This window comes from Bombyx mandarina, chromosome 05, assembly GCF_030267445.1.
Source record: "Bombyx mandarina strain Sakado chromosome 05, ASM3026744v2".
Taxonomy (NCBI): Eukaryota; Metazoa; Arthropoda; class Insecta; order Lepidoptera; family Bombycidae; genus Bombyx; species Bombyx mandarina.
This window is the reverse complement of record NC_143212.1, coordinates 656,748-681,442: the sequence shown is the minus strand read 5'-3', so window position 1 is coordinate 681,442 and position 24,695 is coordinate 656,748. Positions and strand designations below refer to the sequence as shown.

The 24,695-nt window shown below is 35.7% G+C and overlaps 1 protein-coding gene across 2 annotated transcripts in view; it reads right to left on the bottom strand.

The window, feature by feature from the left end:
- Cda5 (Chitin deacetylase-like 5) overlaps positions 1-18,997 on the bottom strand; it is a 120,090-nt gene extending 101,093 nt beyond the window's left edge. Inside the window, exon 1 of one of the 2 annotated variants that reach the window (XM_028176780.2) lies at positions 18,812-18,997. In XM_028176780.2, coding sequence (XP_028032581.2) covers positions 18,812-18,860 — 49 coding nt within the window. In that variant the 5' untranslated portion in view covers positions 18,861-18,997. The remainder of the gene's footprint in view (positions 1-18,811) is intronic. The other variant, XM_089727242.1, reaches the window with a different exon arrangement.
- Positions 18,998-24,695: the final 5,698 nt, after the last annotated feature.

The following is a 24,695-nucleotide window of genomic DNA, read 5'->3' as shown; positions in this document are numbered from 1 at the left end:
CCTCGTAAAGTGTACACGCATAGCAAGCAGGCGAAGAATGTGGGACGTAACGATCTGCTGATGTTGAGAGCAGACCGCAATCGCAAGGATACTTTAGGGCCCAACCCACCAAACGACTACCCTCCGCATTCCGTGCCATACATCCGATCTCCACCCGGGAGCAGAAGCAACTAAACCTGACAACTAATTTTATGGAAATTTAGAAACAGCTTTGCTACATCTTTTTAAAATTCAATATATACATTTTATTTACCCTTACTTTTATCAGTCACTATTATGATTACTACATTTTATAATTAAATTAGGGTTGCCATTATCGAACGGTAACAGATAATTTTCATCAGTTGTTCATCGAAGAGTACTTTAATAGACAAACCGAAAGATTCACAGTAAACATTCGGTAATTAAAATGTAATGCAATTGAATATTAAAACACAGCTCGTGGCGAAACCCATCTTGATTCAAATACGCAATGAACCACAAGATCATTTCTGTGAGAAGAAGACTAATTGCTTACTCGCAACTCGGTTCACACAGAAAAACAAAACCGAGTTAGCACTTTGCGCGGTCGGGTCTCGCGCAGAACTTGCAATTTAGATAATTGATGAACGCCGTTTTAGTCTTGAATCATTTCAGATTTCGACAGCAACAACTTAAAAGCGGTAGGCAGCAGCTTGGCTCTGCCCCTGGCATTGCTGAAGTCCATGGGTGACGATAACCACTCACCATCAGGTGGGCCGTATGGTGGCCGTATGGTGGGCCGTATGGCGGGCCGTCTGTCTACAAGGGCAATAAAAAAAATAAAAATAAAAAATCTAGTATTTACGGGAGTCGTACAAGTGAAATAAACTTATTGTTTATTTTCCAATTACTTAAAAAAAATGTGTAGTGTGGTGGGACACCGGATAGGAACGAAGTTCCTTATTAGAAAAATATTACTTTTAAGTTCTATTCGAGGTATAAAGAAAATAATTATTCGGGTATACATTTTTTATTATAATTTTTTTATTGATAAAAATAAAAATAAAATGTTATTTTTTGTACGTTATTACAAAATTAAGTCGTACACTGTGTGCATTACTAATAACAATCTTACGTTACGGACGTTTGTTCCCGGTTAGGGTACCCCTCCGCATTGTCCCATAAGGAGCTTCGTTCCAAAAAAAGAAATTTCTCAATACGAGTACGTTTCATAATTAGTTTTCATACTTTGTTTTCAGGTTTCATTCGTTAGAACTGAACGCTTATCTTATTAAATTGTCACACGTATTCGCAGACAACATCAACAACTTCGAACGTCCATCTCTAACTAGCGTAATCAGTAAACTTCAAAACATTTAACGGTCGATCGCTTACCGACACGAAAGTTTAAATGTTAACCTTTCCACACACAGCGACAACGTTAAAAACGTTATTCATTCTTACCACACACACTCTCAATAACACTTTATAATTCGTATTACGAAAAGAAAGCAGTGTTATTATTATGTTTTCGATAATCCGTCGCTTCGGTATCGCCGGACACCGGATACATGAATGACGCGATTGATTGACTACGAACCACGGAAAGTGCGGAACGCGCAGTATGTTCGCTTGAAAATGAAAATTATGTGGAAGACTGATTTTTATTAACGTGTATGCTAGAATAAGGTAAAGCCGCAATACAATTCGATAAGTATATTCGTAATATTAAAAACAAATAACAATAAAAGATGCGAGATAAAACATATTGAATTTTAAAAAAAATGTAATTGTTAATGTATGTCTGATAGCTATGTGTTAGATGTTTAAGTTACTAACATAGATTTTAAGTAATTCTTACTAACAAAATGTTATGGTTTTAAAAAATAAACTGAAATAAAGTATAAATAAATACATAAAAATGAATTCGTACTGCACCATGCTTCTTTTTGATTTTGAGATAATTTTGATCGGAGATTTGTCGGTATAAAACAATTTATTTTTACTAGAAATTACAACAAATTATCACAATATTCATATAATTTAATTCTTTATCAATCGTCGCCAGTCAATCGCTTTGCGGTGGTGAAATAACGAATTTCACAAATTCTATTTCCGAATATTCAAACATTTTGTTTTAAATATTCGTAGTAAAGCATAGTAAGAACAAGTTTCTACTATTTTGTTAGAAGCCTTCACTGATCAAGGCAATCGGGTGTACATTACTACTTTTTGTACGTAGCTCTATTCTCGATGACAAGTTACCTAATCGATGTAAATGGAGGTTACGTGCTATACAAATGCGGCGTATCTCATTCAGCACGTTTAGTCTATGTCAATTAATAGTACAGGAACTATTGAGCCCAGATGGATTATAAGTAAAGATGCGTTTCGGTCTAAAGGGCGGGTGGACTATTATTCCAAAGTAACTAGGACTTTCATCAAAGTCGTCGTGGTTTAAAGAATAATATTAATGCAGCAGTCCACTACTGGATATAGGCCTCCCCCAAAGCTCGCCACTGAACCCGATCTTCGGTTTTACGCATGCAATTACTTCCAGCTGCCTTACGCAGGTCGTCGCTACATCTAGCAGGAGGGCGTCCTACACTACGTTTGCCGGTTCGCAGACAGAATGCGACTACGCCGGTGTTCAAATCCTGCTAACATTACATATTGCTCTAATGAAATACGGACTTATCAAATACTCATGAACGACTTCCTCGATGATGATTTCCATCGATGTTATTCTTACGTAATCACTGGTGGTAAGACGTGTTATAAGCTCGCATGGGTAAATACCATCGCCTTGTCTACATCGGCTGCGAAGCAGTTATGCATTTCAAGATTGAAGGCTGAGACATCTATTATCAGATTCATGCCTAAATTTGTATGAGATTCACATTACGAGTACTTTTGCTTCGACTCAGAGAATGAACAAGAATTCTAATGATTATTTTCCGAGGTACAAATAAACGCTACGCACGCGTGTAGAATACTCTTACAACACATGAAGTTCAAGCCCTTCCTCAAACAACTCATTTGAAACATTACGTCCACGGTTTCGCATTTATAAATTTTAAGATAGAAAAATTTCATTTCCTTGTTTTACTTGTATGTATTATTAATGTTTTTCCGTGTTTCCCTCTCATCAAGTCGAGTGACAAGAAGTTTCTTGAAGAAATAGTGAAAGCTAAACTAGCTATGTTAGTACAAAAACCATATGATTTATGAACTTCATTACTTACATACGTAATCAGAATTGGTTTTTGGTATAAATTTAGGCAGTTTCCTCTACAGGCGATTATAAAAAAGCGAACGATTGAAACCCACCCTTTCACATACCGCTTTTTATGTTTTTGATTTTCCCTTTTAGATATTTTTGTTTACAATAAAGTAAAAATCAATTTAAATTAAGACTGACCTACTTACTATTCATTACTGCCTTTTAGTTCTTTAAAGAGGCTTTAAAATCTCGGATAATTGTAATGTCCTATGCTCCACATTAACTACATGCGGTAAAATACATAATTTTTTTTTCCTACCTAAGCTGCTAGCCTTCTGTGGCTATTCCAGCGTAACCTAAACTAATAGATGAGCTCACGGTCCTCAAGCCTGACGACGTTGCTAACACGAACCCTAGCAAGAGCCGTGCTTCGCAGAATCTACCACCGGATCGGAAACGCGACCCACTGAGAAGATCCGGTGAGAAACTCAGTGGGCTGTGTCTGAGGGTTAATTAACTCGTCGAGCCCACCCGTCGCTTACGCGCACATACATCCCTATTTGTTCTACTCGTGGGTCTTGGAGGGCATGCATGCGGGCGGAGCGGCAGAGACGTCGCCGGGCAACCACGAAGTTTTTCGAAAAGCTGTCAGTCGATATAGCAGCAATGAAATTCTTAACTTACATCGTTATACTTTATAAATTACTAGCGACCCGCCCTCGCTTCGCTTCGGAAAGATGAACACACATGAAACCAAAAAAAAAAAATAAAAAAAAAATAAAAAAAGTAGCCTATGTTCATCAGGGACAATGTCGGCTTCTAATGGAAAAATAATTTTTCAAATCGGTCTAGTAGTTTCGGAGCCTATTCGAAACAAACAAACAAACAAATCTTTCCTCTTTATAATATTAGTATAGATATAGATACACCTTAAGCTGGGATAGTTTTAATAATTCGTTATAATAACAAATTTTCCAAACAGATTAAATTACTCGTCATGTTACAAAACGTATACATTTGTTAACATCCAGTTCTCGAAGCGAGTGAAAACGTTTTAATGAACGCACTGACGCATGCTTAACATCGATTCGCTTGCAACTGTTATATTGCATTCTGATTAACACTAGAATCAAGACGTGAAGACCGCCCATCTGTTTTATTTCTAACATAGGCAGATGATGCTAATGCCTATCTGGTTCAAAATTGTTAAAAAAAATCTATTGCTTAGATGGGTGGATGAGCTCACGGTCCACCTGATGTTAAGTGGTTACTGGAGTGTTGGCGAGGAAGAGGAGGCAAGCAGTGGTGTACAAACGAAATTAATGTTTTATTTTTCCTTCCAAATTATATTTGAAAAAACGGCCGTGACAATATACAGGTGCACAGGTGTTGTGCGTAAGGTTGCAGCGAGAGAAGTGTCGGTGCGGTTGCAGTAGTGCTCGTTGACCGATTTCTTTTTTTTGGTAGTTTTTGTGAGCATAGACAGGAGCCAATATACATCTACATCGTAATTGCCGCCACCCACCTTAAGACAAGAGTCTAAGATCTTAGTTTTAACAGTACAACGGCTGCCCCACCCTTCAAGCCGAAACGAATTACTGCTTCACGGCAGAAATAACTCCAGAAAAACTGCTTATAGTTTCGTGGAAATAAGAAAAAAGTAGTTTGAGAACATATCCAGGGGGAGCACAGTGGTTCCAGGTTGCATTCCGTCTGTAATTTTTCATTCAGATAGATCTTGTTGACAATATTAGGATTCATCAATACATTTTCATATTGATTTTCCTTAATTCTCTTCACCTCATTGATAATGTTAAACAAAAGTGAGAACTAATTAACAATGCGAGAGAGAAAGAGAATACACTAACACTAAATAACTGGTGGTAGAACCTCTTGTGAGTCCCTACGGGTAAGTACCACCACCCCGCCTATTTCTGCCTTGAACCAGTAATGCGTTTCGGTTTGAAGGGTCGGGTAGCTGTTGTAACTATACTTGAGACCTTAGAACTTATATCTGAAGGGGGATGGCGCATTTACGTCGTAGATGTCTATTAGCTCCAGTAACCACTTAACACCAGGTGGGCTGTAAGCTCGTCCACCCATCTTCGGTAGGCAGCGGCTTGGCTCTGCCCCTGGCAATGTTGAAGTCCATGGGCAACGGTAACCACTCACCATCAGGTGGGCCGTATGCTCGTCTGCCAACAAGGGCAATAAAAAAAATTAAAAAAATCTAAGCAATAAAGAAAAAAAGAAAATAAGTCATAATTAGATTTGTTTTTCAATTTAATAGTTCTAAAAATGTCGAGGAGCGTTTTTAATTTTGATGTATTCCATGTAAAATTACACCTTCGCGGTAAAATAAATACAATCATGAAAGTTAAAATGACAGAATCATTAAAATAGGTGAAGTAATAATATTCAAGAATTTTATCCTTTCATTTCACATTGTAACTTACTCTCACATACTTTTACTTCATAAAACACGGATTTAAAATTGTCATATTATACATTATATTTGAGTAATAAAGTAAGCTTTCGTTTCTTAACAATCTTAACATGTTCGGTTAATTTAGCGATAAGATCTCAATTTATCGATTTGTGGCAACCTAATCTATACTATCTATACTAATATTATAAAGAGGAAAGATTTGTTTGTTTGTTTGTTTCGAATAGGCTCCGAAACTACTGGACCGATTTGAAAAATTATTTTTCCATTAGAAGCCGACATTGTCCCTGATGAACATAGGCTACTTTTTTTAAAAAAAAATTTTTTGTTTTTTTTTGTTTTCATGTGTGTTTTAATGTTTCCGAAGCGAAGCGAGGGCGAGTCGCTAGTAAAAAATAAATAAATAATAAAAAGTTGAAACCAAAACTTCGCACATACAAGTACATACCTTGTGCTCTGTGATGGCTACCGCCACACTTTATTTCGATCCAAATTTATAACAATTTACAATAAATTTATTTCGATTCAAGGGGTCACTTGTTGTTTAGATTTTGACTTAAAGTAGTACCTAATACCTATTTCTATTGTTTATTAGATGTATATATATATTAGTATTATTATTATGCTATTCTAAGTACGGTACCATAACAATTTTACATTATGTTCAGAAAACTGTTCGAAATTTAAAATTGAAAACAAAATCTAAAGAAATAATTGTATACACTGTTACATACCTGTCTAAAAATAACTCTCTAACTATCAGAAGTAATTTCGTTAAAAACTCTTTAAAATAGACTATCTTATTACACAATATTGCGTATTACGCACACACATAATTTATATTAATAGAAACGCGAAAATTTATTCTTGTTTCCATACTGTAGCTAAGTTGGCGAGAGGCAGATTAATTACTTAATTTATTGTAGCATAATTACATGTTTACTTACGACTTTTTTTTATAAATAGTTATTTGTTTATTTGCACACCGCAAGATACCTACTACATTTTTTCAGATTTTTTTTGGCAAAACGGTTGTCAGGAAGAGATCGCTCTAACGATGTGACCGCCAGTTGTACAAATTATACCTGCCTATTGATGATTTTGATTTTGATAAACAATAAAGTATACTCTCCCTAGTTTTTCTCTCTCCCTCCCTCTTTCTCTCTCTCTCTCTCTCTCTCTCATAAATAAATGAAAAACTTGTGTTTTAATAAGATATTCAATTAATTATACTTGTATTTATTGAAATACCTAAATTTTATACTGATTTGCACGCCTTCAAATGAAGATATAAGATATAAGAAAAGCAGCTTAAGCTGACTTAAATTTGAAAAAGGAAATAAATGAATTAGTAACGTATTTTTTTTACTTTTCTTTGAAGATGCCGAGTCTTATTTTTTTATTCTGGAAGATCATGCATATATACGTTGGAAATAAGATGACCAATTGTCATTACGCAACTACTGGAAAGTTACTCGTCATTTCTCCGTACGAGGCTTGTTGGCGAACTTCTGTAGACGATTTCACGCTGACATTGCAGTATCAAGAGTATCTGTTTATTAGTTTACGCTGACCGATCATAATTATACATTTTTAAATGTAAACTTAGAGACAAATCTCAAAATCAGTTGGATCAGTAACAAGTAAAAACTGTCACGGTATCTATAAAGTTGCTTGCTTCACAACGACGAAAAGTAGCGGCCAGGGCTGTTCAAAGAACACTTTCAAATTAGTAAATAAAGTTTTTACCGTATAAACAAAAAAATTGTGAATTAGAACTGATGTCTCAAGATGGCTTTTTTTTTGTATTAGCAGTATAGGCAGACTTGCATACGGCCCACCACCACTGGTGAGTGGCTATCCCAATAGCAGTTGCACTACTAACTCATATATTCCAAAAACCATTTTGAATTAGACATTGACGACTTTAATCATTAATTTCAATAATTTCAAAACAAAGACAATAATATTGATAGCTACAACTACAATTTAGTATTTTGTACTAAATTTTTTGTGGTGTCTCTGAAATTCAAAGTCTGACGCGAGTTAAAAACGAAAAAGCCAGTTTCTTTGAATTAATTAGCACGGTGAAGTTGCTGGGAGCTGATTTATATATTAAATCAAAGACATAATAATTTCGAGAGCTGGAGCAAAATGAGTTTTTGCAAGAAGAGTATTGATGATTTGGAATTTGCTAAAATAAGGGGGGACACTCTGGGACCAGCTGTAATCATGACTTGCAAAAATCACCTTTTCAAAAAGCTTATAGAAGGTATCCCCTGAAAACATCCCACTATCGGATATTTTTTTTTTATTGCTTAGATGTGTGGACGAGCTCACAGCCCACCTGGTGTTAAGTGGTTACTGGAGCCCATAGACATCTACAACGTAAATACGCCACACACCTTGAGATATAAGTTCTAAGGTCTCAGTATAGTTACAACGCTGCCCCACCCTTCAAACCGAAACGCATTACTGCTTAACGGCAGAAATAGGCGGGGCGGTGGTACCTACCCGTGCGGACTCCCAAGAGGTCCTACCACCAGTAAAAGCCTTAACTTGGCAGTGCAATGATACTACTAAGATTGATATACAGTAAAAATCGTCATTTATGATTATTAAGACAATTTCTTTTGACCCCTGAATCTAGAGATACGTATCCATTGAGAATATATGAATTTTAATGGGGAATAAATCGAAATTGATACTTAAATACAGAAGCAGGGCTGCCTTTAAGCTTACAAAAATATACCTGTTATACCTACTAATATTTCATTAATATTTACTATATTTAATGTATAATATAATATTCTTTTCTTTTAGAGTTAAATAATATGTGAATTTCGAACTGATATAATAACTGTAAAAAGTTTTAAAACATTAATTAATTATATAGGTATTTTTATTCTATAATAAATTTATGGATATATTATCTGATTTGCATCGCAAAAATGGATCTAAGAAGACTTAGTCAAGTATTCTAGTCAAAATACAACCATGATGGTTGCAGTAGGTCGCAAATCTAATCACCTCATAACATATATTACAATAAAAGTAATAATAATCAAACTTTCGACTAACCAATAAATCCCTGGGTTAACTTACATAACAATGTCAATTACAAAAACTGACTCAAATATTGAAACAATCCGAAATGCAAGGAAATAAAGATCTTACTTTACGAAACAACATTGAAAATAACAAAAAAAAAGTACCGCCAAACCGACAATTTGCGGATCACGATTTCCAAAAAGAAAGACGTGACTATCGAAACACTAAAAGTATCGATTACTTAATCGGTTGCATCATAGTAGCGATTATTCGAATAATTACGAATAATGACATAGCATCATTTAACAAGACGAACACACCTGTTTTAATAACTATAACTAGAATTAATGCAATGCATATTTCATTATAGACACAATATACTTGTGTATTTTTTTTGGAGTCAGACAAACAAGCTTTCAACCTATAGATATAAAGTCAAACACAACACTAACTCATTTGCATTTTCAGTGTTACATCCACCGCTACAAATGACTGCTTCACGGTAGTAATATGCAGAATGGTGGGATTTACTCGTACTGTCACATTATATTCCCTACCTGCACTTCACCCAATTACTACGCATGAACAAATTTCTCGTTACATCATCATCATCATCATCAACAGCCCACAGTCGTCCACTGCTGCACATAGGCCTCTCCCAATCTACACCACTGAGCCCGGTCTGCGGCTCTCTTCATCCACTTCTTGTCGGTCACCGTGCGGAGGTCATCGCTCCATCTAGCATTTTTCGTTACAAACATCATTAAAACTGAAAACCTGGTGATGTATTCCTGAAGGCACTGAAAATCAAATGCTCTCACCTTACGCTTACCTCAAAAAGGTATTATTATTTTTACCTTCTTTCGTGTACCAACAGAGCAACTATTATTTTTTGGAAAATTGACGAGCGGTAATTTACACTAACAGCCATATCTAATATTAGATAAACGAAAATTTAGTATAGTAACAACAATAAATCAGAACGATTTTGCTAAGTTAAAAAAATAAAACATTTAACCTGCACAATTGAAATCTCACCAAAACTAATATTCCATTACAGATATAACTCACTATAGGTTTATTAGTTCGCAGCACTATCAATGTTATTTAGTCACAGAGTAGATAAAAGTAGTACATTTTTTTAATGAGGGATTACTGGTGGCCCTATCCACTGCGCGGAGGACAGAAGTGAATGGAGGAACATAGTCCTAACAAAAGTGCTCAGTAAAGGTCACGACCCTCAGAACTGAGGAATACGATGCACGGAGGAGAAACTGGTGGCCCGGAAGCCTTTCCAATTTCATCAGGTCAAGTGGGCAAGCAAACGCTCAGACAGGAGGGGTGGGATTAGATAACAGCTGCCCGAACGCTAGAGTAACTAACCCTGCCCTAGCGTTAGAGCTCAAGGCGTCTAATACAAGAGCTATTGGATCTAATGGATCCATAAGGACGTGTCTAGGGCGTCAACAGTAACTGGCTTCTGCGTGATCAGGATTCGGGGAGTAGTCGGCGGCGGCAACGATAAGGCGATTATCATGACGACAAGTAGTACTAGAATTAATACTAAGCCGTATTAACGCATCTATACACATAATATAAACACGACCTACACTATTGTCCGCTAAAAGAAAGTCGCCGAGCGCGTGACCGTGAAAGTGCGTTTGAAACAATGTAAAAAGTACAATTCCTTGGTTCGGTGTACGTTCGTATATTACGCAATACGTATAATAATATGTAAGGCCGGTAAGAGTAGCATAATGGTCCGTGTTACGATTTAAACGGGCAATTAATGTTGGCGACCGCTCGGAATTATAGCTTGAACGTAATTAGAATTGTGCATTCGGACGTGGACGTCTACGTGTTATGTAACCCTTTGAATTGTTTACGAGAACTCTTTTGTTTTGTAATTGTCTACATAGACATTAAGGTCGGTTAACTTAGATATTTATTGGTTGTATTTTATATAAGGATCCTAATGAAACGAATATAATGTGAAGTAGAGTATCTGACTTGTTAATTACCAACGACTTAGTCTCGCTGTGGTGAAAAAATCAAACACAATATATACAAAATTAAATTTAGAATCCAATGCCCTAAAATAGAATGTTCTTCGGTTAAGAGCACTGATAGCACACAAGCAACACTCAGATTCCAAATTTCGAATATATTTAATTAACATACCGAGCTCATAACAATTTCTGTAATACAATTAAATTCATTATGTGTTGTGTTTTATTTAGCTGCGTCTCCTGAAGATCCTTACTTAACACCAGGACTAATTTGCCCCTACTGCAAGCAATCAACAACTGTGACCCAATCAAAAAATGCGTAAGCCATGTACAAATGCAATACGCACAGTCCTTATGCAAATCGTGTTATTGGGCAAGCTATTATATAAGACAACGGCTCAAACAAAGAGATGGTGTATTGTGACCTAGACTAATACTACACAAGTTACGAATACGCGACATTCATAAATAATAAATATTAATCAACTACATAATATATACATATACAAATTACAATGAATAGTTAAACAAAAAATGTGCTTATCAAAACTGTACGTACTACTATTCGAAATTCAATTTTGCTGACGCACCCGCCTTGCCGTAACTGGAATAGTCCCTTAGGCTAACAACGAATGGTTAGGGGAAAAGCTGACGCTGACCAACAAAGAAACACCGCGCCTGCACATTACAAACTGATGAAGAATATGATGAATCTTAATTCTATGTTCTATTCTTAACTCGAATCAGATAAAGAGTAACTAACTCTCTTAGACAAATATTTTTATTAATTAGTACTAATTTTATAAATAAATTCAATTTATTTTCTGTGCAAAATGAGCGTTATCGATAGGGCAACGTGTATTACAATAATATTATTCGTATAGAATAAAATCTTTTCGCATTGTCTACACAGATACTGAAATAAAAAAAGCTAAAGCCGTATCGTGTTCGTCATTAAACAACATGAATAAAAATATCATTTAAATATTCCAGATGTTCCCAATTTGACACTTAATAATATAATTAAGAAGACAATCAAGAAAACTTGATACAATACGTAGATAGATTGCAAAAAAATGTGTATATTTACTCAAAATTATTCATCATTTAAAATTTTAATTCAAATTCTAAGACTTATTGATATTTAACATACGCCCTTGACCCGCCTATTTAATTTAAATAAACCGTACTACGTAGTATCGCATATACTTAATCTGTCACAAAATGTTAAATACGTAAGGTATCAATAATTATCAGTTAATAAAATCTTTTAATAATAAACTAATATTATAAAGAGGAAAGATTTGTTTGTTTGTTTGTTTCGAATAGGCTCCGAAACTACTGGACCGATTTGAAAAATTCTTTTTCCATTAGAAGCCGACACTTTCCCTGATGAACATAGGCTACTTTTAAAAAAAAAAAAAATTTTATTTTTTTGGTTTCATGTGAGTTTTAATGTTTCCGAAGCGAAGCGAGGGCGGGTCGCTAGTTTAATAATAAATTAAGGAAGTCACTCTATCAAGTTTTCCTCTATTGACAAAATTATTTTAAACCACATCGACTACGGGCTAGGCATATCAACAGACGTAACGAAGCAGTCATCGATTCTCGTTGAAAACTTAGGACTTAGGCGTTAAATGCAAAGGAATTTGCCTCAACTCTCAAGATATGTTGTGGCGTTACGTTATGATGTCTATTTAATCCGGTAAACAATTAACCAGATCGACTGTGGGTTATTAGATATAATATATATTTCCATATGCTCGAGCATTGAAAAACATAATTTTGTTCTAAGAACTTCTAGTTAATATTTTGATATACACAAGGTTTATGTTTCCTTCGAAACATTTTTCTCAAAAACGTGCACTAATCTCGGGCTCTGCATCAAAGTACACCGCCGTGAATGTTTATAATGGACTCATTAAATGGTGTTAGTTGCTCTAACAGAAACATCTACATATACATATCTACAATAGAATATGTCATGTGCATGTGAAAGTAGACCTTTTCAAATTAACACACATGGAACAACTCGGCAAACACTGGAATTTTAACTTCCAAAGTTGTAAAGTTCACATATACTAGCATGCCACGTGTTATTGAAACTTCAGTTGCTTTACAATGCCTTATGAAATACATCATCAATTCTCGGTATAAATAAACCGAGTGGCGATTTAAGGAATTAGCAGCTCAGATTATTTAAAAGCATCTTTCGCGTTTATTTTTGTAGTTCTCTGGATTAATGCTGAATAAATAACAATAAAACGGAAAATATTGTGATAAAATGTCTGTGGTCTGTACGATACAATTCCCCATTTCGAATATAAAGGGAAAATTACTGCTCTTTAATGCAAAGATAGTCGTATGGTTGTTTGTTACCAGATCCCGACCGAACGCCTAAGCAACATTGAGATATGTAGTTGAAATTAGCGTTACTATACCGGCTATCCCAACTACATATTTTAGGATTGCGTCGATACCACTCCTCAATGTAAAAACATGGTTAAAAAATGAAATAAATATGCGGTAAACAGCAGGAAAATTTACCTTCTGTTTTAAAAGAAAAGTTCTTTAGAACAATACTACTGTGCAATTTCACAGAGTTAATGACAAAAGACAACGCTTAATGAGAATTCGTTAGAGCAAACATTCCTAAAGAATTCAGAATGCATAGTTGACATTTCGACAAGGTTCGGTCCAAATCTAGATTTTCTTTTGTTCCTATATGGGTTTCTGACGGCGGCTCGGAATAGCTAATGCTGTTTGTGAAATTTCAACCGTCCTTGACCGAGTTGATCGGATATTGTAAAGTAGCATTGGGTCTGTTTAACTTTTTAATACGGCATTGTTGAAAATTTCTGTTCTCGTTAATAACCTATTTATTTGTGATTTAAACGCTCGGTTCATTGTGTTAGAGTTCAATTTGCAATGAAAAAAATTATTCTCAGAGTCCAGGCGGTGGCTTTGGTATACAAATCTCTATGTAATAACACTACTTCATAAATATTGAATTTTGGAGTTTCAAAAATTAAATGTACTTACGCATATGCTTTACACAGACGTAACTTAATTATTATTTCATAACCTTCGATGGGTAGACCCGGTGTTATATAAGAGCTCTCAGGAGTACCTAACGCAAATGGGGTCACGTTCACTAAGACATAAGAAGTAAATGCTACGATTAAAAATTAAGGAACAATATATAATCTTATTGCAAATGATTTTTTTGAAAACTGTGACCTTATTCTGAGCCTAATTCTTAACCTAATTCTGTCTGTGACCTAATTCTTATTCTGAGCTACAAGCAAATAACATTCAGATTGTCTGCGCAGGTCTAGTGAGCAATATGACGAGCTCCGCAAAGATTATCCTTTTGTCAATAGTATAATTTAAAAAAACTTCTTGTGTCGTTTTCACTTACTATATTAGTTCAAGTAACTGTAAAAGTTCATATGTCATTTACAACAACAAAAAATACATTTTTTTTTATTGCTTAGATGGGTGGACGAGCTCACAGCCCACCTGGTGTTAAGTGGTTACTGGAGCCCATAGTCATCCACAACGTAAATGCCGCCACCCAACTTGAGATATGAGGTCTAAGATCTCAAGTATAGTTACAACGGCTGCCCCACCCTTCTAACCGAAACGCATTACTGCTTCACGGCAGAAATAGGTAGGGCGGTGGTACCCACCCGTGTGGACTCAAATTAATCCTGATTGTGGGAATTAAAAGTTCCTGATCCACTTTTTTCTAGAAATTTACTTTATTTACGAACTTGGCAACGGCACATGTCAATCTAAAATGCAATTCGTGAGGCCAAATTCCCATTGTCCCGCTAAAACCGACATATCACGGATTCACGACCAATCTCATTCAGAACTAGTAAGTCGTTTTCACAACAATGCGGCGAATAATCTGTGAATGCGTATACGCTATGTGCCAACCGTTCGCTTTGTCAACGCTTTTCATCAGTGAAAAATACGCGTGTTATCGATTTAGCCGTAGCAAGCTTATTTTAGTTACGAACGAAACTGAATCTTATTTCTTATGGGTTGAGAGCATGTTATAGCTGTACACACGGACTAGTAAACATTGCATCTTTTGACATTTCATTCAAAACGTTTGGTGCGCGAAATCTTTGACATATGATATTACGTAGTTTTGTACAGGGTTTTAGGTTTCAAAATCGTGGCGTAATTTTGAAGTAGTATATGGTAGTCTTAGTTGAGAGCTGAATGAAATATAGAGAATCTTACAATCAGTCTTTCAGGATTTATCGTTGAGATAAGATTTGTTAAATTCTACAGTCTAATAGGCAAGAACTGAGTTACTTGTAGACTATGACTGAGCCGTTGATTTGCTGAAGACACAATTTTTCCGAAGTAGACACGTATATATATATACAAATGATCTAGTGGCGTATGCTACTATGATAATGCTACATCGTCTAACAATATCATGGATAAGTTTTAGTATATACTACTATTTTGCATGTCATGTATTCTTGTCTTAAATTTCTACTCCAATGCATTTGATACTTAAATCTCAGGTTTTCAGTAACAACATTAATTTTATCACTCTTCGTAATCTAGTAATCTCTTAACACTCAAAGAAAGTTCGTCTTAAAACAATTAATAATTTCAATACAAAATAACACAAGACATCTTTGCCAATTTATTATAGCCTGCGTGTATGACAAGGAAATTAGAAGTGACAAAACAAAAGATATAACACTATTTTTGTGAAATAAAATATCTGTTGAGACTCGTTATAATCTTGTACGTCATAACAGCCAGATTACCTAAAACACCGTCATGATAATCGCCTAATCGCCTTATCGTTGCCGCCGCTGACTACTCCCCGAATCCTGATCATGCAGGAGCCAGTCACCGTCGACGCCCTAGACACATCCTTACGGATCCATCAGATCCAATAACCTTTGCATTAGATGCCTTCAGCTCTAATACTAGGGGCAGGCTTAGGGACCCCGGTAACCGTACTCGTCGAACTCGACAAAGAGGTCGACGTGCAACCTAACCCATGCATCAGCCCGCTGAGTTTCTCGCCGGATCTTCTCAGCGGGTCGCGATTCCGATCCGGTAGTAGATTCATTCGCGAAACAATTGCTCTTGAGTTGTTAGGTCTCCTTCGGAGGCGCTCGGGCAGTTGTTAGCAAATCCCACCCCTCTTGGCTGAGCCTTTGCTCGCCCACATGTCCTGGTGAAACTGGAAAGGCCTTCGGGCCACCAGTAAACATTCAATCATAAAAAAAAAAAATAAAATTTTTTTTTACCTAAAACACACCTCTTACGATGCCAATAAAAAGATACAATTTTTAGCTCATCACCGCAACCTTTCCACTATTAGCATTTACAGGTCACATGATGATTCATTTTGTTCTTTAAAGGACACGTTTTTAAATTCTAACATGCCTTTATTATGTGAGACCACATCTCAATCACCAAACAGTTTTAACGGTTCATAAGTTTAATGCATTTTTCATGAGATCATTAATTTATCAACGGGGTCGTGTGGTTAAAGTTGAAGTCTCAGTTGCATTGTACAGCTTCTGCCCCACCTTTCAATCCTTTATGTATGTATGACTTGAGGCAAAAATTAAAATGACTGTGACTAGACTGTGTATTTTGTTACATTGCTGGTACTAAGTCAAATTTATAGTTCGATCTAGTGATCGTAGATTTCTAAGATGGTGAGCTAATTACAGTAGGTATGTGGCACGAAATATGAGTTTTGGTTGTGCAGTGTTATCCTAGAATAGCATCACATCTTCTCTATTTGTGGGTATAGTCATAAGCGCACGCTTCAAGCCAGAAATAGGCAGAGTGATAGCACCTACTCGTGCGGATTGACAAGAAGCCCTACCACTAGCAATTACTCAAATTAGAATTTTTGCGTGTTTTATTTTCATTAAAATATGTTATTATTGCTTCTCCGTGGAAGTCAATCGTGAACATTTGTTATGTACGTATTTCATTAGAAAAATTGGTATCTGTTTGTGGAATTCGAACCCCGAAACAGCTGCATGGCTTGATACGAATACACCGAGCGTCTTATCCTTTAGGCCACGTCGACTTCTAATTGTAACGGTGGCTCGGTCATTCGATATTTGATTAATAATATTTGTACTAAATAGCTTAGAATCTTTTGGTTCTACAATTAACTTACGTATTTTTTTTAGGAAAGAAGGGTTTTTGGTGGCCTGAAGCGTTTTTGGTTTCACCGGGACAGGAGGGCGACCAGGGGCTCACCCGGGAAGAAAAGGGTTAAATTACGTAACCTGTAATGTTAAAATACGAAACACTCGACAAACATGATGTCGCTTGTTCCAATAAACTTCAGCTTTTAAATGTATTCCATGATACTCAGTAATAATCTTGTTTCAGATATAAATAAAGTTTTGATTTTAGATTTTTATCTTGCGATACAATTAAAAAAAAAATTAGTCCACTTAATGTGTTTTCATTTTAAGCGACTCTAAAACGAAAAATAAAAAACCACATTGCTAAGACATAAAATTGTATTATTAAATTGACATTTCAATTATGTATGGACAAAAAAATAGAATCAGTTCGTATTTAAGTTTATAAAAATTAAAACACACAAATGATATTAAGTAGAATATTTTATTACAACTTAATCCTTCATCGGCTGGCATAATTCCACTGTTAAATATAGACTTGTCCAAGACTCCCCCCACAATGACCTGTCCCAGATTTAATAATGGAAATATTGTAAAATCGAATTCGATTGTTTCTTGCGATTTTTCTTTTAAACAAAACATATTGCTTACGCCTATCTAAACTCCTATTCGAGCTAATCTCACGTTCATTTATTTTACGGATTAGCATTTGATGTTTCGTATATATGCTTTGTAATATTCGTGGTCGCGGATGATTGAACTATTTAATTGATATTTAATAACACATCGATTTCACCTGACACTAACTTGCGTTCCAAAGGCAATTTGGCAGCGGCTTGGCTGTGCCATTGAAGAAATTAATAATAATAATAATAATTCAATTACATAATTTATATAATAATTAATAAAATTTGCCCTGCAATGATATTATTTCATAAAATTGGTAATATTTGGTAAAAGAAACAAATAAATTAAATACTATACAAAACGAATTTTATGGTCATTAATGGCACGTAAGTAAACGCCCATGCTATGGAGAGTGGTCATGCTGAGCTGAACCACGGTCTACCCTTTAGGATTATCTTCAAGCCTCAAATAATAAACACTTTTGATAAAAACCCGCCCATCCCTTAATTCATAGCAAATATTTCATTAGAGGGAATGATGGAATTCAATGGCTACAAATTCATTTTTTTCAATCCCGAAAACGAACTCACAAAAAAAAAGCAAATTAATATCAGGAAATATATGTTTAAAAATTTTCACCGACAGCATTAACGCGTGAGTGAAAATATGAATGTTAGTCGGTATCTTACCGCAACCTATTTTATTTCATTAAACAAACGAATCATTGTTCGATTTTAGTTGAAGCTTTTGTTAGAGCTGCAGTTATTGCTAAACTTTAATACAGTATTTTCCCATACGCATGTCCAAAGAAAATCCTACACCGCTCTCAGCTCAAAGAAAATGAAAGTAATTTACCATTCGGCATGTTGCAACTCAATACAAAACCCAAGAAAATATCAATATAGTATAGTATCTTGACATTGAGCTAACCTCACGTTAATGAATGATTTAAATTTTATTCAGTTGCGGAATTCTGGTCTATGTGAATTGCGAAAATGTATTTTAAAATGATAGTCGTAGAGCATCGAATTAGAGTTCAGAATCGCAGTTAATCAATGCTTGTCAAGTAATTGCGCAAGTACGGGAAAGTATTTAGTTTCGCGGCGAGGTGCGATAGTTTTTCATCGGTTTTATTAACGTCCATACTTCCTACAATGACGGAATTGTCCGTTTGAAATATAGCACGTCATTAAAATTGCTGTATTATATTTGCAGCTGGAATCCGGTTGTAGTAATTTTCATTAAAATAAATCTTAGTAAATTTAACAATAAAAAAAAACAATCCTGAAAATAAAAAGAGAATTCATAGACATTTCTTTTCAAATTTTCTTACCTGTCAACACGGCTAACGTAAAAAGCGCGAGTGCGCTGTAAGACCTCATCGTAAAGGCACACAGATCACAGTCTTTAGGAAATAGTACACAACACTTGCACTCGTCAAGTCACCACCGACGCATAGTACACGAGAAGACGCGCGTAAGCTCAGCGCGCATACGCGGGAGTGATCAACTTGCAGCACTTCGCGATCGAGTTGAATCGGCTCGTGGTGGGGTGAGAACGATACACTTGTTAAACTTGAAGGCTTCGCGAGGCGAGGTTGGGGTGACAGTGATTAGCGAGTGCCTCACACTAACACTAATGTCACTTTGAGCATACTTAAATGCGCACGATTGCACTACCCTGTAAATTGGGTAATGCCATTGTCATGAGGTTATGACATTGGATCAGCTCTTTAAAATTATTATCTTTTATCGGCGTTTCTTGAAAAGATAGTAATCCCATAATCCATATGACCATTTTAATACAATTATTAATCAATAATGCAAAATTGTACCGAATTACGACTGCAACTAGGTTATTTATTCAGTATGACTTTTCACCTTATATTTTTGTATGGCATAGACTGGTCGACGAATTCGCGGTCCATCTGATATAAAATAAATACTTTAAATAATTAATATTTTAAAGCAGCCATTCTGTGAAACATTAGGAGTATTGTAGGCAGCGGCTTGGCTCTGCCTCTGGCATTGCTGAAGTCCATGGGCGACGGCAACCACTCACCATCAGGTGGGCCGTATGCTCGTCTGCCTACAAAGACAATAAAAAAAAAGTCTCAATTGAATAGTAAAATATTTAAACAACAAAAATGTAATACAGAAAAGAGTGTTGCAATATATAACTTTAATATACAGATAATAAAAAAAGTGTTTCGTCATTTCATTCAAACAATTTTATCACTTTCTTAAGTACTAAAAAACCTAAACATGATAAAATGGTTTGTTATATCTGTAGTCTTATTAACGAACAATTGATTCCACTTTCACAAATAAGGAGGAAACTTAACACAGAAAGAACAATCCTCTATTAATCGAAATTCCAATACAAATATTCAATTCTCTCGAATAACTTTCATTTTAAACATTAAATTGTATTAATTCTTCATGTGACATATATTAATTTGTAAAATACACCGATATTCATGTGAAAATCGAACAAAGAATGATTCACATTAAAATACAAAATGAAAATCAAGCATACCCCAAAGAATGCGAAATCTCCCGCTGTTATTATGAACGAGTCGCAAGGGTTACGGAAACGAACGAAATGTCATAGGATCGAATGTGAGGCAAACGAGATCGGGACAGTAACGCATCCTTTATAGCCAATAAACAGTGCAATCAGACTTAAATGGGCCTTCGATAAAAAAAATCTCAAAAGGTTTATTCAACCGCAATCGGGAAAATTTGTCCGACGATACGTAGTTTTATAGTTTCTTTGATCGTATGCATCAATAATAATATTTTTACATAGCTAATAATAATTTTACCGTGACCGCGTACGACACGCGTCCGTGACCACGCAACCCCCAACCACCAACAAGATCGGGACAGTAACGCATCCTTTATAGCCAATAAACAGTGCAATCAGGCTTAAATGAGCCTTCGATAAAAAAAATCTCAAAAGTTTTATTCAACCGCAATCGGGACAATTTGTCCAACGATACGTAGTTTTATAGTTTCTTTGATCGTATGCATCAATAATAATATTTTTACATAGCTAATAATAATTTTACCGTGACCGCGTACGACACGCGTCCGTGACCACCCAACCCCCAAACACCAACAAGATCGGGACAGTAACGCATCCTTTATAGCCAATAAACAGTGCAATCAGGCTTAAATGAGCCTTCGATAAAAAAAATCTCAGAAGTTTTATTAACCCGCAATCGGGAAAACTTGTCCAGCGATACGTGGTTTTATAGTTTCTTTGTTCGTCGTATGCATCAGTAATAATGTTTACGAAATAGATTTCGAAATCGATTTCGTAAACATAGCTAATAATATTTTTACCGTGACCGCGTACGACACGCGTCCGTGACCACGAAAACGGTAAAGCATTCGGAACGTCAAAAATAATAATTTATATTATACTAGCTGACCCGGCAGACTTCGTAGTGCCTCAATCTATAAATCAAAAATTATCTGTCGGATGGGGGACATATCAAAGGAAAAAAAATGTTATTTTTATTCAATTCCAAGCATTTTCATATTTATCTACCTTTTAAACCTTCTCTGGACTTTCACGAATAATTCAACACCAAAATTAGCCAAATCGGTTCAGCCGTTCTCGAGTTTTAGCGGGACTAACGAACAGCAATTCATTTTTATATATAGAGACTAACGGACCCGACAGACGTTGTTCTGCAAAAAATCATTCAAGTCGATCCAGCCGTCTAGTTTTACTATAGATAAATAACTTAGATACCGACTGCAGCGCCATCTGCCGGGCTGATTTGTGAATCTAAGCCATCCTGGCCATCCATCCAGCCACCCAAACGCATAGAGAAAAAATCATTCAAATCGGTCCCGCCGCTTAGGAGGAGTTCAGAAACAAACACACGCTCAGAAGAAATATATATATATATTATATTAATAATTAAAAAAAGCACGGGGCTATATCGCAAAAATAGTTTTAATTATGTCTGCGACTTGCGAAAGCCGAAGGATATTCTTAGTTGCTTAAGTTATCTAAGACATTTTAGCATTAGTTTAAGTTACCAGAGATGGGTACCATTGCCACGAATCATCAGTGCGTTACATTTTAATGGATTGGTAAAGAACATTACAATGCTGCTCGTATCTCAAGGTAGGCAGTAGCCTATTCATTATATCTAAGGCCGTAACCACTTGTAAGATCGAATATTTGGTAGCTCGGTAATCTACTCTATAAAATAAAATATTCAAATTTTACTTTAATTCAAAAACGTTCTACTTTTATTGGTCGTTTTCATGTTTCATTCAACGCAACAAAATAAAAAATCAACAAACAATTAAGGGCATATAAACCATAGGATCCGGCCGATATCATAGCTGGGTAAATGAAATAATATCATTGCCAAGGAAACTGCACGTTTTTCGCTCTCGTTGAAGTCTTTTTCATTAGAAAAGGCGATCCACTAGAGCTACTTTTCTTGTTTATACATTTCCACAGTTATATTCGGTCACACGTATATTTAAGGTACAACTCGCTATCGTGTTAAATGGAAAGTGTACCGCGACCTACATGCGTTTTGGGCGCTTACGTAATTATGCACCGATGCATTACAGTGTCGCCTTTGATATCACCGACTGTTGCCCAAAATAAGAAACACATTCCTATCGAAGACACAAGAAAATTTATTAAAAAAAATATGTACACGTTTTTGTGAACCTGGCTTCTTTTGTCTGCTCTATCTACATATTTTACTTTTCACCAACTTATGTTTTCACTTCTTCCCCAATTACGTCTTAAGTGTTGGTAGTAAGAAGAAGCATACGCATTACGGTTGTTATTTTGCTGTCTAATAGATGGTTACCATCATAAGATAACTCTAGCATTCCCAAGAAGGGTTGACGTCAGACAGGAGGCCGGCCGAAAATCTCTATGCAGCATAATAAGAGGACATGATGCGCCGATTCCACGAAACGAAAACAAAACCTAAGCTAAATTACAAGTGATTGTTTTTATATGAAACTGAATAACTGCTATGATCCTTATAAAATATTTATCTTACTTAATGTTATTCTAAAACAAAACATGTAATAATTTGTTTAAAATTTTATTATTTAAACTAAAAGTATAAAACCAATTTGTTAGTATTGCTGGTAACAAGCAAATTAAAATCCACTTATAAAGTCATATATAATTTAAACTCCTTTAATGAGCTGTTGACATTATCAAAATTACAAATCTTTCATTTAAATCCATTGTATAAGTATCAGTACATCTAAACATTAAATTAATGAAGTATGTTCATAGACTCTGGCAGCTTTGATCTTTGACATCATTGATGATGTTATTATGAATAAATAATATTTTAGTTACAAGTAAATCCACAGAAAAATATGATAACCAAACGTTACACAAAAGAAAATAATGTGATTGCTTATTGCCTGATAATTTACTATTGTTACGCCTGTAAGAGCAACCCCATCTATCGTCGAATAGCGGAAACGAATATCAAAAGGATTAGTAAAATCGAGAACGCTTGAAAAAGTACAACGCCATCTATTGTCAAATAGCGGAAACACATATCGAAAGTACTCGACTTGTCAGGAATGTTCTCGATAATTCTAGGGTTGTCGTATGGACTGTAAAAGCGTTGCAGAGATGACACGAAGGCAGTTAGTGATCGAAACTACTCGAAGCGAAACAGCGAATGGATCTCCTGAAGTTTTTTTTTTATTGCCCTTGTAGGCAGGCGAGCATACGGCCCACCTGATGGTGAGTGGTTACCGTCGCCCATGGACTTCAGTAATGCCAGGGGCAGAGTCAAGCCGCTGCCTACCGCTTAATACTCTCCACAAGCCTCGTTTGAAGAAGGACATGTCATAGCGCTCGGGAAACATCGTGGAGGGGAGCTCATTCCACAGCCGGATGGTACGTGGCAAAAAAGATCTCTGGAAACGCACTGTGGATGACCGCAGTGGCTCCAGGTAGTATGGATGAACTCTACTCCGGTGGCGGGCGGTGCGATGGTAAAAACGAGATGCCGGTATCATCTCGAACAATTCCTCAGAGCACTCCCCATGGAACATACGGTACAAAATACAGAGGGAACTGAAGTCCCTCCGCAGACCCAGAGGTTCCCAACGATCCGTGAGAATGGGATTATCGACAATCCGAAGTGAAGCGGAAGAAGTTTATTACGAGTTGTAAAGTGTTGTGTGAGAGTTGTAAGTGTTAATACAGTTCCAATTTCTACTTCGGTAGAATTTTTATTTATCCCGAACCCCAGAACGTAACAATACTTTATTGAATTCGTAATAGAAAAAGGTGATTTATTGTTGGCTAAATCAAACTAGAAGATTTTTAAGTCCTCGTAGATAAATAATACTATCCTACGTATTTCTGCATGGAAACGCTTGTGGGCGTCGTTGGAAAGGTCCGAAGATAAGTGGTTGTGTACACTACACAATTTATGCAGAGTCCGATAATCACTAGCACAAAGTATATCCTGATGAGTTCATCTTATCTACAATAGCAAGAAATTGATGAAAAGATAAAATTACTGATCGCAGTCAGTGTGAGTTTTCAGAGTTAACTGTTTGAAGTAAAGATGAATGGCGATATTTAGGCGATCCTAACAAACAATGTATTGATGAAAATGTATCGTGGTTCCATCAGACCTCGTATTAGACATAATGTCCCAAAAATTTTTAGCATACAGTCGCGAAAAAAAGTATAATAAACTTAAAGTATCAAAGTTTTCATTTCAAAGCTTACATTTTCATGTCGAAAACCATTTATTTTCGCACTAAAAAGCTTTGCTTCACAAATCATTGAGAAGCATATAAAATTTCTTACTTAACATTTCACAATCTCTGATTTTTGTAGAAGGGTTGAATGTTAAAAGTTATTTACGCTAATGAATTCGTTTACCTGTTCCCAATGAACTACATTTTTTGGTCTTAAAAATCACTTCGATTGAGAAATTTCTGCTTCACAATAAATGCCTTTTTACAAGTACACAATCGCTTTATGGTCACTGGGCTTATAAAATAGATGTTATAAGATATATAGATGTACCAGACAGATCTTTTTAATTCTTTTTAAATAAAATTGCGTCAATGTTTTTTTTTATTGGGAAAAATCATACTCGTTCATCCCGTGCCAATTTAGAATTCCCTGTGCTATGAGTACCAGAGACTGAGAAACATATGTTTAAATACAGATAC